Genomic DNA, 17,019 nt, shown 5'->3' with positions numbered 1-17,019 from the left:
AATTTTAATAATTTAATTAATTTTATATTAATTTATTTGTCAAAAAAAAGGAGAAAAAAATATTTCTAGCTCATATGGATCGACTAGACCGATAGTTATCAGTCCGGTTCGACCCGAAAAAATGGTGGACCAAAATTTTCAGTCTATGACCCTCCAAAAAATGGACTGGAACGATTACACATCTAAGACAAATAAGACACGTAAAAAGAAAATGTGACAAGGACATAAAGATGACATCTCACAAACCATTCCATAAAGGCCTCAATCAAGGACACTTGTCGAAATGCTTCTTCTACCATCTTGGGACTCTAGAGACATCATCTTCTTTCTCTGGACAATAGGGTAGTCAATCTCTATTGTATTGAGAGATACGTAAGGTCATGAGAGACTATATACGAAGCATATAGGGTTTCCGTCCAAACACCACGTGGATATAGTTTTTTGTCAAATTGAAAGTCTTTATGTCTCTCTCATTTATATTTCATTTATTATTTACTTTTATCGACAAACGCCAGGACACCGTACTGACGCAAAAGCCACAATCGTGGGCCTAGGATGACTCCTCCTAGCTTTCATGATAGGACCCAAAAATGCTTCAACAATTTGTGATAATATTTATCTATTTGATTTCCAAAAGAAAAATAATAAACACACGTCACTTTTTACAATACATTACACAACCATATTTTAAAATAAATTGTATTTTAGTAAAATATTTTATAAAAGTAATGTCACTTTACAAAAATACCTCACTTTAAAAAATATGTTGTGAAATATATTATGAAATGTGTTGTGTAAATATCATTGTTCATAGAACTAATAACACTATTGATGGGTATTTCTTTAGACTATCATGTGAAGGAAGTGAAGTAGGATATGGTGATCGATCTAATAATAGATGAGCGATCCTACTACAATTGTTTCGAGAAACATAGCTGCACGAGCCGCACAGGAAATAGAGTAACGATGAACATACACAACTGTATAAACTATTTCTACAGCCAGCCCATAACATCAAACTACCAATCTTTGATGTCTCCTCGTGTTCGATGTTTTTAGTTGTAACGGGGACAGAATGGACAAGACCCACCCTCTCCTCGTTCCAAGATCCAAATGCTGTTCTAAGGTCCAGGATTGGGTCGGAGAGGACCAGACAAAATCAGGTCGATATGTAGAAGAACAAAGCACGAAAAAGTTGGCTACTTTTTTCCTTGGACATGGAAAGAAAAACTTTAAAAAGTAGAGTACTTCATATCTTCCCTCCCCAAATCCTCACTAGCTGATATACGAAATAGATTTCAGACGGGAAAAATGGATAGAATCTGAGAGGGAAGGAAGAGCCATTTTCCATTATTTAGAAATCTAAACAAACAGATCCTTTTTATGCCCTCTTCATTTTAGATTTTCATTACTTCTTTTTCTTTACCAAAATCCCAAAATAAATAAAAAAAAGGTCCAATCTTTTGATTCAAAAGATGACAGAATCTATATATCTATTTATTTCCCGTGGGATTCAGAAGAACTTCACAAGGCTACAAGTTTATGTCTATATACAAATAGAGCCATCTAAAAGGGTACTAAATTCCACGTTCATAACATAAACCAAGACTCGTAGAACAGCTGAAAAAGTGAACGGTATTTGTATTCTCCCTCAGTCCGAAGCTGATGGAGGACACTGGCGGCAACGCCTATTGCCGCTCTCAAACCTGCAAGAACCAAGCAACTTTAGAGGTCTGTTCTCAAGTTGTGCGAATTGACATACCTATTGCTACTGATATAATATTGCTAAAAAATTGTTGAAGAAATCCAACTATAGCAGACCTGTAACTGATCAAACCATCCATCATTGGTACCCCGACTGCCTCTTTATCCATCCTAATTTGCCTTCTATTTCTTTCTAAATGCTCATAGCCTCATACCTGATTAACTGACTTTGAAAGTGGGATGCGTATTGAGGGCTTTGGCAATTCGTCTGCAACCAAAATGTAGAAGAGCCCCATGACTCCAGTGTGCCTTTGGGTGCTACTGTAATTAGATTCCAGAATCAGTGTCTCCCCATCGTTTATCTTGACAGAACCTGGTCGAGGATAACAACTGGACATTCCTACAATATAACCCGCCTCATTTCCTGCTTCCTCTCCTTCTCCATAAGTTGGTATTGAAGAACATATTACCCGTCCACCCTGAAATGGCATGCACAAACACAGATACAAGAGAAGCTATTACATTTGAATCTCCTCATTATATGATATTTGACATGAAGATTTCCACAAGATTTCAATAGATGTGTGAAGGTAAACAATTTGTGAAAGTAAACATAGAATGGCCAAACTAAGCCAGAGAAACCAAAAAGTTTTGACAGAGAAATGGAGAAATCCAGATCATGATGAAGTCCTCAGCCTAGATGCAACGAGAACATTCTGTGTTCAAGCATACAACTATCTAGTTGATGTTTTAATAATAAATAGAGACCTTAAAAAAAACAATAAATAGAGACCTAAAAGTACTCAAGAGGAATAATGTTTGTGAACTATAAAAGGCTTTTTCTTGTCAGAGTTGACAAATTCGGATACATCTCAGTATAAGATCATCAAATCAGGTTGGTAAATGGTTAAGTTTTACACTATGCAACAACAGATTGTGACTGGAGTAGCAGATAAAGAAATTAAATAAATGTTGAACTCATTTTACTACAAATAGTATAAAACGTTGAAATTACCTCTCCATAAAGAGTTGAACCACTACCCCCTGAATGTTGATGGGCAACACCATAGATGACAGAACCACCAGTAGGCATTGTGAGGCTTACCCTTTTGGTGTCAATGCATCCATTATTAGCCATGCCAGATGCCCTACAAGATTCAACTTCATACTCAACCTGTACCAAAGAAATTCTATTTACTCAATTAAAAGAGCTACTGAATTGAAGAAAAAATGCCAACAACAGAACAGAAGATGGCTCAGTTGAAATCTAAATTCAGGTTATACCATTTTGTTGTCTTTTGAAACTTGTGACACTTTGCGATTCACTTGGTTGTTACAACAAAGATGTAAAAGCTTATCCTACATCTTAAAAAGCCAATGTTTCTTGGAACAAGCAAATCAGCCTTGACATGGAATCATTAAGCATAAGATTTTCAAAAACAGGCCCATGGACATGCAGCTATAACTAAAATCTTTAATGAAAGGGAAAAGGCCAACCCTCAAGCACACAGGAAGAATGAAGAAAACCCCAGCCTGTTTTTTTTTTTTCAAAAAGACGGAAATGGTTAACAAAATAGAGGATAACATTTGGAGGTGGAAGAGAGGTCAAGAGTAAAACTACTTTGCCTGTATAAAAAGTTAGATCGCCTGTTTCTGATGGCAATAATCCATTCCAGTTCTACAAATAAATTAAACAACCTTGCACTGTCTTAAATTACCAAATTCAGCATCTTTGAGGTCACAAAGACATAAATCTGATTTCTATTGGACAAGTAGAATTAGGTTAAATACAAGTAATAAGCATGGTTTGTATAAATCTAGAAGCTTCTCTTCCTCCCATCACTGAGAATGTTTCATGTGTGTGCGCGCACAAAATAAAATAAAATAAAAAATAAATAAATAAAAAGAGGTAGGTTTTCTCCTAATATGACTTTGATCTATTCTAGTTGTTTAAAATACCTCGGCATTACCAAAAGGAACAGGGCTATTTTTCATTCCAACTTTTTCACAAATTTCTACTTGCACGTCGCTTGTTCGGAAACGTGTGTGCACGAGAAGAGGAGAGAGACCATTAATTAAGATCCGTGTACAATTAAAAATCATGGTATATAGTATGATTAGAGTAAGTCCACTTACATGGCATTCATGTTCTGCATTCTGTCCTGTTGAATTGTCCAATCTTTTCCATGTATCAGTGACATCGAGTATATAAATCTTAACAGGCACGATAAACTCATCCCAATCAAGCCACTTCACTGTATATCTCAGGTAAAGGCTTCTTCTCTCAGCGCTCTCAAAGCCTTCTCTCAGTCTGCATTGTGTATAATCATAGCAACAGTGTAAGCCTCCTTTATAGTCTGGCCTCAAGGGGCGATCATATTGATCCTTTGTGACATTATATAGATCACACCTGCATTCAGTGCATCCCAACTTATCTTCGACGCCCCGAGTATCAATTGCATGAACATTAAGGAACCACCCCTCCTCATACCCAGCAGGAATATCTGCAGGATCACCAACTTCTATTCCATAAGGATCTGGAACAAATGTAGATGTTCCTCGTGTTTCAGATCCAAGACCATAATACTGTCCAAGAGAATTCTTCTGGCAGACCCCACTATTCCTCACGAGAATGTGATCAGATTTGTCAAGTTTCAGAGGGCCATTGTGTTCTGGATCTGTTGCACCTCGACGTTGATAGTATCTTCCAATGACCCAGTGGTGGAGATAAGTCTCGTGAAGTGGCACAGAGTTCCCTGCTTCATCAACTACTTCAGCATTGAAACTCTTGAGAGCAATGTGACCTCTTGGGAAGTCAATATTATAGTAATATTTGTCCACCACCGATCCTTGGCCCAGCACAAACTTGGGGGATAGAAAAACAGCCGACTTCATCTTAGCATGTCCATTTCTCTGGAAAGCATGTGAAAGTTTTATGCTGACTGCCAGAAGCAGTATTGCCAATGTAACACGAAAGAAGTGTAGCATTTTTTCCCTGCCAAACCATATATTCCCAGATGAGCTTAAAATTCATTTCTACAAAAATTGTGAAGCCCACATATGTTATAATAATAATAATAACAACTAAACAATAGGTTAGTGATCCACTAGAGAGCAATAGGTTAGTGATCCCTCCAAATAGGGGTTGGGATGGAAATCCGGATTCCCACGGACATGTTGAGCTCCTCACATAATTCCACCCAAATAGAGTAATAGTTTAGGATTCTCAATAGTCCTAAAAGATTACTCCCAAACAAATGCCAACTTAGAGTCAAGTAAGGATTAGGACTTCTATTTAGAACTAAAATTTAATTTATTTAGGAATTTGAGCCCTAGTTATATTAAGATATTTGTTAGTCTATTTAAAGGTATCATGTACTCCAATAATTTAAATATTTGATGAATTAGAATTTTAAAAATATCCCCCCCCCCTTCTTTAGACTGGGTCCCTTCCCCCTATCTTTCCCTTTCTTCTCCCTTCTCTCGGAACTTCTTCTCTCTAGCTTCTTCTTTAACTTCTTCTTTCCCTTACTTCTGTCTCATTTAGCTCCTCACTCCTCTGATCCCTCAAATTCCTTATCAATAGTTTTGTCCCACATCACTTTGATAAAATATAGAATATGATTGAAATTGAATGAGAAAATGGAAGAAGAATTAGAGAGAGAAAAACATTAAGTTCTATATTTTATTATTCACAGTGAATAGAATTAATTCAAAGCATAGGTTCCTATTAATAAGAAAATTACATAGATATGAAAGAAGGTAAATATCTTAAAAATCAAATAAATATTATTATGAAAATTAAATCAAATCTTTGTATTTAATTAGGATATTAATCGAATAAAATTATTGATTTGATATTATATCTAACACACTTAAGACTTGGCAATACTAATTGGATTTAGATTACCTAAAGTACTTGCCCGAACTCTAGGTCCTAAAGTAGAAGAGAGATGAGTCTCATAGTAGTTATCATACTATGAGAATTTCTCCAGCAGCACTAAAATGCTCAATAAATTCTATGAGACTCACGTATCTCTCTCCAATTGTTTTAGCCATGTTAGTTGCAAATAAAGCATAAATATTGAGGTAACTCACTAGTCACTGGCATAAGGAAATTACAAAGATACAAAAAATGGGTAAGAACAGAAACTGTAAATATCAGAAGCCACTGATTGCGGAATACCGGGATTGAGTATAGAAGGGTTACGGATGGTATGGGAAGAAGAAGTTCTTACGGATTATAAATTAGAGAACTTCTACAGACATAAAGATTACACAAAAGTAAATCCACAAATTGATGTGGCTTCACGTGATGCGTTACATCTATTTTATATTAAAAATAACTTTACAATATGACATACTACTATATCAAGCCAAGTCAGTTTGTAGATTTACTTTTGTGTAATCCATTTGTTCCTAAAGTATTTCTCTATTAAAATTATAACGGCTCCAACCGACTTCAATTGTAATCTTACAAATACTTTTGGTGTATAAAATGTGGTTTGAGTCTTTATGGATCGCTACAGCTTGGCCGGATGATTTCCAGCGTAAAAAACCATATAAATATAACTAAAAAGAGATAGATACAAGTGAGCAATTCTTAAATGAATGTTATGAAGCTAAGAAAACTGAAATATAGATGCAAAAGTTCCATAATGGGTTACTTCCATATCCATAAATAATATAAAGAAAGAGGAATAACTTTCTTATACAGTTCTTTTTTCCCTTTTGGAAATCGAAAAAACAACGACCTGGGATCCGTTCATGGAAAATTTAACGTTCAACACAAGAAGGTAAATTCCAAATTCCCAATGGTGTAAACTAAGCGTGCTCTAAATCCCCTACCACGAAACAAAAATGAACAGAAGAACCGGTAATATGACTTTTTAAAAAATAGAGAGAGAGAGAGAGAGAGGGTACCAAAATGGAGATATGCTGCAAACGCTCACAGCTACGGTATTGATGAGTACGGGGCCAAGAAGTTGAAGATTATTGAGGGGTTTTATGGATAAAACGCAAGTGCACCGCGTACTCTTTTGGAAGTAAGGAAGATGAGGTCACCGCTTACGCTTCATTTCCCAAAATTTACCAAGCCTCCAAACTCCAAACTCCAAACTACAATACGTGTTAAGTTTGGAAAGCGAGTTGCAATAATTGACAATAAAATGAAAATTTAAATAAAATATTATTAAAATATATATATATTAATATTATTATTATTTTAAAATTTAAAAAAATTAAATTATTTATTATATTTTATATAAAAATTATAATAGTAAGATAAAATTGATTCAATCCAAACTAAGCCTTAATTGTTAAGCAAAGGCATAAAAAAACGAAAAAACTGTTCAGGAAAGCAATTGCCCTGCCCATAAAACTAGTAGGAATAAAGGGTAATATTACTGCTACTTCTTTCTTACCCAATTTTTTTTTTTTTTTTATCAATTTTTGTTATTTGAATCAAGATTAAAAATTTTAGATCATTAACTTCATGTATAATTTAAATAAAAATAAATCAAAACAACCAATGTGATAATGTAATTTAATTAAAAATAAATAAATTTTATAAAAATTGACTCAAAAAACAAAAAAGATGTCAATTTTTTATAAAATTGAATTTATTTTTAATTAAATTATATAATTATGCTGGTTGATTTGATTTATTTTCTTCTAGATTAGTAAAAGATTAGTAAAAAGTAAAAGAAAAAATAACTGAATAGTAAAGCAATAATAAATTAAAGATATCATTATCCTAAGAATAAATATAGAAAATATTGAGTTTATATTTTTTTTATAAATAAAAGAAGTATTGTGTTTATATTGGATTTTGTTAAGATGAATATTAAAATGAAAATAAGAAAATGATAAACATACAATATTTTTATAAAGTAACTTATAAAAGAGTAATGCTACATGCAGTCGTGGAGTACGCAAGTACCGTGCAGTCGTTTTGTAAAAGGGTAAGATCTGCTATTAAAAAATTAATTTTTTTTTTTCACGTGAGTCCCTTATTTATTTATTTTTTTTCAAAATAATTACGTGTCTCTTGCATACTCACGACTACAACTATAATTTCTCCTTATAAAAATACCTTCAATTTAAAATATAATTTTATAAAAAATTATAAAAAGACAAAAAATATATACTCATGATAGTCATTAAAGGGAGTTTTGTCCCTTTAAATTAATAATCATTTAAAATTTTTCAAAATTTACTTTCCGTCATTTAAATACAAAATATTTTAAATTTTAAAATTTTCATTTAAGAAAATGCTTTGTCCACTGACAAAACTTACCGAAACAATGTACCGAACACTGTTTTTAACTTAAACATTTGTGTTTTTTTTTAGTATTTAAAAAAATACTAACCCATATGCTTTAAAAAAAATACAATACACTAGCGATACCAATTCAGTGGGAAGTAGCATTCTCATTTCATCTAATCATTATATAATTAATATAATTTTTTTAAATTTAAAATAAAATATAAAAAATAATATAAGTTTTTAAATTTTAAAATAAAAATTATATTAAAACAATATTTTAATTTATAATATTTTTTATTCAACCTTTTATCTTTTTTAAAATCTAATCAAACATCTTAATTCAAATTATTTTACTATTATTCATAAATCTTTATTTCATTTCATTTTCCAAACTTCAAAATTTTTTATTTATTATACAAAGGTAATTGACTTCAAAGGGCAAAGAGCTCTGAATTTATGTCAATTGATAAAAGATTATTATATAACACATCACCTCAAGTTGATGTGATTTAGTATAAAATATGAAATAAAACCCATTTTTAGAAATAAACAATATGTTGTTACAATTGGGTCGATAGACTCGATACGCATTTACACTCTGTTCTTATCGTAGGGGAAGATAAAATATGTTTTCTTGTTGACGAAGACAAAGACTAAACGATTAAATATAAAGTTATTTTTTATACTCAGCGAAAAGATAAAAATGCTATATTTTAAGATGAAAAATTTTTCTCATCAGTCACTATTTACTATTATACATTTCACATTTTATAAAAAAAATCTTCATATCTTATAAAAAAAATTATAAATATGAAATATAAAAATAAATAGTAACTGATGCATAAAATTCATCTTTAAAATAGACTCTAGAGTTTTCAATAAAATTCATAAGTTATAATTCATTCAAACACTATCCTTATGAAATGGTGGTTTGTATTTAGGCAAATGCGCCAAACCATTCGACGCAGAATTTACGTGGTTTGTTACAAGTTTCAATCATTTTATTTTCTTGTATTTTTTAATAAAAGGTCAAATCAAATAAATAAAAATAATACTACATTTATAAGTTTTTTTTATAACTATTTTAAAATTTATATTAAACCAATCAATACAAATTATATAACTTTATTAAAAAAAGTTTTGATTTTTTTATAAATATTATAAAATAGCTATAAACGAATAATAAATTTAGAATAAATTGTTTTGATGGATGGGTGGGTTGTACGTGAAACTAGTCAAGTTTTGCGGTGTGAAAGCTTTAGGTGCACACGGTCTACGTAGATCCACCATCTTCAAAAGATATACCATTTTAAGACTTGCCTGCCACTAATTTATTATTCCTTTTATTTTATTTTTTTTAAGACCCTCATGCTTTGCTTCAGCATGAACTTAGAAAGGGTCATGAGTTGGATAATATCTCGTAATATTTTTGAATAATAATCAGTTTAAGTTATTATATTTTCTTGAATTTGAAAAATAAGAGGAAAAAAATGAATAAAATTATTATAAAGTTAAAAAATTTAATATATTTTGAAATTTAAAAGATTTATATTATTTTTTATGTTTTATTGGAGAGTTTGAAAAAATTATAAAGATTAAGTAATGATTAGATGAAAAAAAATTAAGATTTGAAATTATAATTATTTTGTAGTTGAATGAAACTTGAGAAGAAAATATATCAGAATTCTTGTATCCTAAACGTACCCTAAGATTCAAGCTGAGAAAGTTAAAACTCTATGTCAATGGTTAAGGTTATTGAAATGAATGGTGATAAATTGCTGGAGTTTTTTTAGTTTTTTCTTTCATTTTAGACGTTGTATTTAGGTATTTTGTCTTGTATATTCCATATATATTTGAGCTATGCTTATTTATGATAAATCTCTTATTAATTATAAAAAATAAATAAATAAATTATAAAAAAATAAAAAATAAAGCTGAGAAAGAGGGACAAAAGAACAAATGAAATTACGTGGGGATACCTTTCATTAATGACAATGCTACATAACCATTCACCCTGGATGGTAGTGAATGAAGTATGAGAGATTCATTACAATTGGAAATGATCTTTTTTTTTTTAACAAAAAAAAAATATATATATATATATTATATATATATATATATATTCATTGACCACTTTGTATTAATCATTACAACATCTCTTCCTCAATATAATTCTTCTAATGCAAATAGGTGTATCTTCTATCCAACCAATTCAAACTTTAAAAATAAACTTTCCTTTGCTAGAATATGAGATGTCTCATTGTAAGTTCTATGAGTAAACTGTACTTTTCAATCTGTTCTATACTTCAATAACTGCTTCATACCTTCTATTAGACTTCCATAATATGATAAATCTTCATTTTTATTGTGAACAACATTAACTACCACTTAAGCATCTCCCTCGAAAAGCACCTAATCAAATCTGAGTTCTCTGCACACATCCATTACCTTCCACAAAGCATGACTTTCAACAATAGCAGGTTGATCAACATTATGATTCTGTCCCTCCACAGCTACTAACATTTCCTCTTCTTCATCCCTGATTACAACCCCTATACCCACATTCTTTTCTTTTTTGTCAACTGTTGCATCTCAATTAACTTTTACAAAACCTGGACTTAGTTTCTCCCACCTCAGATTTCTGCTACAACTCCCCTCATTCCTGCTACTACTTGCCTTTGCTGTTTGACGAGCCAATTGGTATTTTGTCAGATCATGGTTAGCAAATATTATTACTTGACTTGGAGATTTGAACTTGTCTTTAAAGATACACTCATTTCTTCTCAACCATAAGCCCCTCATTACAACATCTACCTCTTCTAGTTCTGAGTCATCCAACTTTTTCACTAATTCTTCCCACAAAGCTAGTAGATTAGATTCTTCTATCTTCATCTTCTGCAATATACTCAGTGACTCTGACCACACATCACAAGCTGCAGGACATTGCCAAACCACATGCATAACTATTTCCTCATCTTTTACAAATGATGCAATAGGGATTGTCTATTACTTTCTTAAAAAAAAAAAGGTTTCTCCTGGTAGCTAGAAACTCATTAACAGCTTTCCAAAGAAATAATTTAACTTTCCCTGGAACATTCATTGTCCAAATGCTTTCCCAACTTTGATCCCTCTCTTGATGCCTTGAGTTTTCACCTCACCTAACCTTCTTTCTTTCAAGCTCTAAGTGATATGCACTTCTTACAGAAAACAATCCTTTTTTTTATGGACCCCAAATCATTTTATCTCCCACATTTATGCTACTCAATGGCATGCTGCATATCTGATCAGCTTCCTCTTTACTAAAAATTCTTCTAATCAACGACTCATTCCACTCCCCTCTGCATTGTATCAATTTACACACTCTTACTTCATTTTTTAGAACCAAGACTGGAGATTGTACAGAGAAAGTTGAAGGTGTTGCTAGCCATCTCTGACCCCATATTTTAATACTGTCACCATTACCTACCTTCCATCTCAATCCCTCCCTCAAAAGACTCACTACATTTCACACACTTCTCCACATATAAGATGGCTTGTGGCCCAATTTTTCTTCCAACAGACGCTTGTCTTTGAAGTACTTTGCTTTAAGAATCTTAGCAGCCATACTAGTCTTGTTCTACAATAACCTCCACCCTTGCTTAGCCAAAAGAGCCATATTGAAGCTCTTTATGTCCTTGTAGCCCAAACCCTATTTCCCTTTCTATTTCCTCATCATCTCCCAACAGCACTAATGAACACCATTCCCTTTTTGTTGATTACCCCACAAGAACTTGGCAAGCATAACATTAAGCTCCTTGCACAGCTTCTTTGGAAGTTGAAACACACACATTGTGTAAGTGGACACTGCTTAAAGGACTGCTTTTATTAAAACTTCTTTCCCTGCAGCTGACAAAAAAGAGTTTCTCTAGTTATTAATCTCCTTCCATACTCTCTCCTTTATGCTCCTAAAAGCATTGTATTTTGATTTCCCTACTACTGCAGGTAGCCCCAAATACCTCTCATAGCTACCTTTCATCATTGCTCCACCTCCCTCCACTATTCTCCTTTTATCTTCTTCTTTTGAATTTTAGTTGAAAAAGACTATTGTTTTATCCTTCTTTAAGAATTGACCTGATGCTTTTTCATATTTCCATAATAAGCCTTGAATTTTTGCCCATTCCTCTATCTTGGCTCTACTAAAGAGTATGCAATCATCAACAAAGAGTAAGTGATTAACTTGAGTCACACCCCTTGAAACAATCACTCCCATTGTCTCTCCCCTCAGGTCTGGGTTGTTTAGAAAGGAGGTAAGTCCCTCAGCACATAATATAAACAAATAGGGAGACAATGAGCCTCCTTGCCTCAAACCTCTTGGGGCTTGATTCTCCCACCTGGTTTACCATTTACAAGAACAACATAGGAAACAATTGACACACACTTCATAGTTAATTCTATCCACTCATTATAGAAGCTCATCTTTCTCATAACAGCTTGCAAGTGTGGTCATTCAATCCTATCATAAGCTTTGGACATGTCAAGCTTGATAGCCATGTTCCCCACTTTTCTTTTTTTTCCTCACTTTCGTTGTGTGCAAAACCTTATCTGCTACCATAATATTATTAGTAATTAACCTCCCAGGTATGAAAGCACTTTGGCTAGCGGAAATAATTTCATTTAACACACTTTTCATCCTATTAGCCATCACTTTTGCCATTATCTTATAAGCTACATTACACAAACTGATGGGTCTGAAATCACTAGCCATCTTTGGTTCTTTAATCTTAAGGATAAGTGTTATATAAGTGAAGTTTGCATGAGAAGTTAAATAATTACCATTCAGCCAAGCCAGCACTGAGTTACTGACTTCCTGGCCAATTAGAATGCTTCTGGTAGAAACAAGCTCCAAAACCATCAGGTCCAGGAGATTTTAGAGGAGCCATTTGTCTTATAGCTTATTCTACTTCCTCTCTAATAAAAGTTTTTGAAAGGTGGTCATTCATCCCTCTTGTAACACATGGTGTCAATTCCTTCAAACAGTCTTCAATATCTCTACAATCAGGATTAGAAGAAGTGAATAGGTTCTCAAAAAAACATTTGAATGCCCCTACCAGACCTTCTGGACTCGTGTACCTCCTATTCTGCTCATCAACTATCAACTAAATTTTGTTATGCCTTCTCCTCTGATTAGCACAATTGTGAAAGAACTTAGTATTTTTATCTCTCATTTTATATCAGTTCATCTTGGCTCTTTGCTTCCATCTTAAGTCCTCATTCTCCAATATGACCCAAATCACTCTTTATAAAGCTTTAATAGCTTGTAAAAACCTTCATTTTCTTGTAGTTCTCTTAGCAGTTCTATCTTTTCTTTTATGGCTCTCTTATGATCATAGGCCATTTGCTTGTTCCATCTAAGTAAAGCTTCTTTAGTGTCATCCAACTTATTCAGTAGCCCTTCTGATGGTTCCCCATACATTGACCCCTTTTGCCATACTTCTTTTAAGACTTATTCACATTTCTCTTCTAGAGACCAACAAGCTTCAAAACTAAATAACCTCTTGTCTCCAAACTCTCTCTATTTTCTGGTTCATGCACAGTAAGATAGGTTTATGGTATGAGTTCCTTGCAACCACCCTTTTGCATATAACTCCTTCCATTTTAGATTGGCTACAACCATGTCAAGTCTTTCTTTTGTAAAAGACTCATCCTCATGCTTGTTACTCCATGTATATTTATCCCCTCTCCACCCCAAATCAAACAGACCCCTCATCACCAACACCTCTCTAAAACGAGCCATCTGTTTTTCTGATTTCTGCCTCCCCCCTCTCTTCTCATCATGTACCAATATCTCATTGAAATCACCTACCACACACCACCCATGATCATCTTGTGGTTGTGAAGAGCTTAATAAATTCCATGTCTCTTCCCTCATACTAGTTTCAGGTTGTCCATAGAAGCCTGTTAACAGCCATTTAGCATTGCCTTCCACATCTTTAATCCAAGCACTAACATGCCACTGAGAGTAGTTCACCACCTCAACTTCCATAAATTGGTTCCATAATAGCATCAACCCACCCTTCAATCCTATTGGTTCAATTACCAAACCCCCTTCATACTTCAGCCTTCTTCTAATCTTTTCACCTTTGGCTTTCCTCATCTTAGTCTCCATCAAGAGCATTGTATTGGGCAACTTCTCCTTTACCAATTGGCAAAGATCTGGAACTGTCCAAGGGTTCCCAAGCCCTCGACAATTCCAACTTAATATTTTCATAATAATTGGTGGAGCTGCTTTACAACCTCCACCAAATCAGTCAAGCTTCCCTCCACCATCTCAATCATGCTTCCTTCCACCCCTTTTCCTTTTTTACCAACTCTCTTCTCCTCCTCTCTATCAATCCCTTATCTCAACAATCTCTTGGTAGGAGATTAGTCAATAATCATATTACCCTTCTTTCTTTGCTCCCTATCTCTCATCTTCCATACCCCTTTCACCTTCCCTCTTTTACTGCTTTCATTCAACCAACTACTCCCTTCCACCCCCTTCTCCCTCTCCAGATTTACCTTAGCCAGCATCTCCCTTTCCCTTTCTTCCCTCTCTACTTCAGCAACTTATTTCCCTTCTTTTTCTTTTGAACTTCTTTTCTCCTCATTCACTACCTCCTCTCTTTTATCCTATCTACTCTCCCCTCTGATTAACTCACATTCCTAAGTAACAGGAACCTTTTCTATCTCTTCCCTCACTTTCTCTAACCTTTCATTTTCTTTTTTTCCTCTTCCATTACCACTACTCTTGCCCTCTAAATATTTTTTGATCCCCCTCTCTGAGCTCCAAAATCCTTCTTTTTTTTTTTACTCTACCCCCTGCTCTTAACTATGCAACAAACTCATGCTCACCCTCCACCTTCCCCTTACATCCCGATTCTTCATGCACAATACATTCACAACTGAAGCATAAATGAGGTAGTTTCTCATACCTTATAGGAATCTAGCAAGCCTTCCCCTTCATATTAATGGTCCTTCCTCTTGCCAAGGGTTTGTATAGATCTACTTCAATTAGTACTCTCAGAAACATACCTCATCCACTCACATCTTCCACTGTATCTACCTCCAATACTTTACCAATCATTCCACCTAAGATCCTCCCCCTCTCCTTATTCATGCATTTTAATGGCAGGTCCTGCAGTTGAACCCAAAATCTTTTGATATTAAAGTTCAATTTATGTGGGGGTGTGAAGCCTTCGAAGTTCAGGAACACAAACAATTGATTACCGAATAACCAGTCTCCCCTCCATTATTCTCTGCTTATCAGCTTGGTTAGCAAACTCCACCACAAAAACATTTGATCCCACTTTATGGAATTTTGCTTTTCTACTAATCCTCCAAATTTTTTCCATCGTTGCTTCAATCACACCTTTACTTATTTGCCTCTCGATCCAGACTTTCCCAACTAGACTAACATCTTCTTTATATTTCAGTTCTTCCAACTCATCATCATCAAAATCAATATTCTGGGCTTCCTCCTCCGTCAACTTCAGCTTCTCCCATCTATCCTCGATTTCATTCATCGCTCACCATCGAAATCCCACTCTCGCCACCGAAAACCACTCAGAACCACCTCTTTCAGTCCCCACATAGACGACAGAAGTGTCTGTTATTCTGCCCCTCCACTCCCAACCACCTCTGATTCTATTAGAATCTTGGTGGACCCCACTTTACCTCAATTTTCTTCTAGAGAGAAAAAACGAGAAAAGACTCTGTTCAGCTTCAAGGTTGGACAACTAATTCAAAAACTAATTGGAAATGATCTAAGTTGTAATAACGAGTTCCATCTTATGAATGGTTACTATTTATATATAGATGTAGGAAATAAGTATTTATTATTGCACGAGTGAATTTTTCATAATATTGAATTATTATTATAGAATCTGTTTTATTTGTCTATTTGTTTGATTCTAAGTCTTGTTTTTATCTTAATCTTAAATTTGTTTCAGTTAGTTGATCTTAGTTACGAATTCTTTTTGTTTATTAATTGAAAATGGCCGAAGTTATGAAAGAGTTCATGAAGAATAGGCTTATATTATATAATTTCAGTTATTTATCCAAATTGAATTGTCAAAGTCCAAAAAAAAAAACAATAATTAATTTCTGTAACATCTAATATTGTTTGAGTAATCACACTTTTATCATTTAGTTCCATAAAATTTTGATGACTGTAATTTGAATCGTAATATATAAGTGCTTCTCCAGCTCCGTGATGAGTTCTTCCCATATCTCTAGTGAGTCTAATTTTTCCTGAATTGAGTCTTCTGAATTTATTCGATTAGCTTAAAAACTTAACGTCTTTTCTAGCATTAATTGTTTTACCATCGTTAATTCATCCCTTCCATCCTGCATTAAGGAGACGTTTGGATTCGCAGGACATCTCAGCTCATCTCAACTCATCTCACTACTATTTATTACTATTCAGTAACTTTAACTCACAAATCTCACTACTATTCACAACTCATCTCATTACTATTTACAATCCATCTCAACTCATCTCAAGTCATCTTCGAATCCAAACGTCTCCTCACTACCATAAACCTGATACAAATCATTAAACCCGTGTTCCCCTTTCTTCCTCTTTCTTCAAAAGTTGTCCAATTTAGAAGCCTGTGCTCCCAACCCTGTTTTCAGAATACCGTGAAACCCTCACTTCTGATTAAAGAAAACATGGAAGGAGCTTCGACTGAGAGTGCTATCCCTGTAAACTGGAATGATCTTAACCTTGAGCTTGAAACAAATGAAGCATCACAGTTGTCAACACATGTTCTCATAGGCAAAGTAATATCATCTCGTCCCCTCAATAAGCATGCTCTTCATGCAACCATTAAAGCAACATGGAGTTTTTCAGCGAGACTCAAAATAGAGGACCTAGATTTTAATATGTTTTTGTTCACATTCTCAAATGAGAATGAAAAGCAGAGGGTTCTAGATCAAAGGCCATGGAACATTAAAGGTTTTCATATGGTAATCTGCAGCTAGCCACCTGGGTTAAGTCTTCTCGAAGTTGATATGAAGATGTTTGTATT

General features: G+C 33.8%; 1 protein-coding gene across 2 annotated transcripts; it reads right to left on the bottom strand.

The window, feature by feature from the left end:
* Positions 1-1,439: 1,439 nt before the first annotated feature.
* LOC108995353 lies at positions 1,440-6,801 on the bottom strand. Of its 2 annotated transcripts, none has more exons than XR_001996846.2 (5): positions 6,628-6,801; positions 3,841-4,699; positions 2,720-2,878; positions 1,822-2,183; positions 1,440-1,706 (listed from the first exon to the last, which is right to left on the bottom strand). XR_001996846.2 is itself a non-coding variant. In XM_018970911.2 (5 exons), the coding sequence occupies exons 2-5, from the start codon at positions 4,690-4,692 to the stop codon at positions 1,701-1,703; spliced, it is 1,281 nt and encodes a 426-aa protein (XP_018826456.1). In that variant the 5' UTR covers positions 4,693-4,699; positions 6,628-6,801; the 3' UTR covers positions 1,440-1,700. The 2 variants fall into 2 exon arrangements, 1 of the variants encoding a protein (XP_018826456.1); XM_018970911.2 differs by having other exon boundaries at positions 1,920-2,183.
* Positions 6,802-17,019: the final 10,218 nt, after the last annotated feature.

This window comes from Juglans regia, chromosome 7, assembly GCF_001411555.2.
Source record: "Juglans regia cultivar Chandler chromosome 7, Walnut 2.0, whole genome shotgun sequence".
Lineage (NCBI taxonomy): Eukaryota > Viridiplantae > Streptophyta > Magnoliopsida > Fagales > Juglandaceae > Juglans > Juglans regia.
The sequence above is the reverse complement of the archived record's forward strand: the minus strand, read 5'-3'. Positions and strand labels throughout refer to the sequence as shown.

Coding starts and splice junctions, on each gene's coding strand:
- LOC108995353 (XM_018970911.2), bottom strand. CDS start 4,692: ATGCTACACTTCTTTCGTGTTACATTGGCAATACTGCTTCTGGCAGTC. Junction 2,879..3,840: donor ATGCAGAACATGAATGCCAT/GTAAGTGGACTT, acceptor TCTTTGGTACAG/GTTGAGTATGAAGTTGAATC. Junction 2,184..2,719: donor GTTCAACTCTTTATGGAGAG/GTAATTTCAACG, acceptor ATGCCATTTCAG/GGTGGACGGGTAATATGTTC.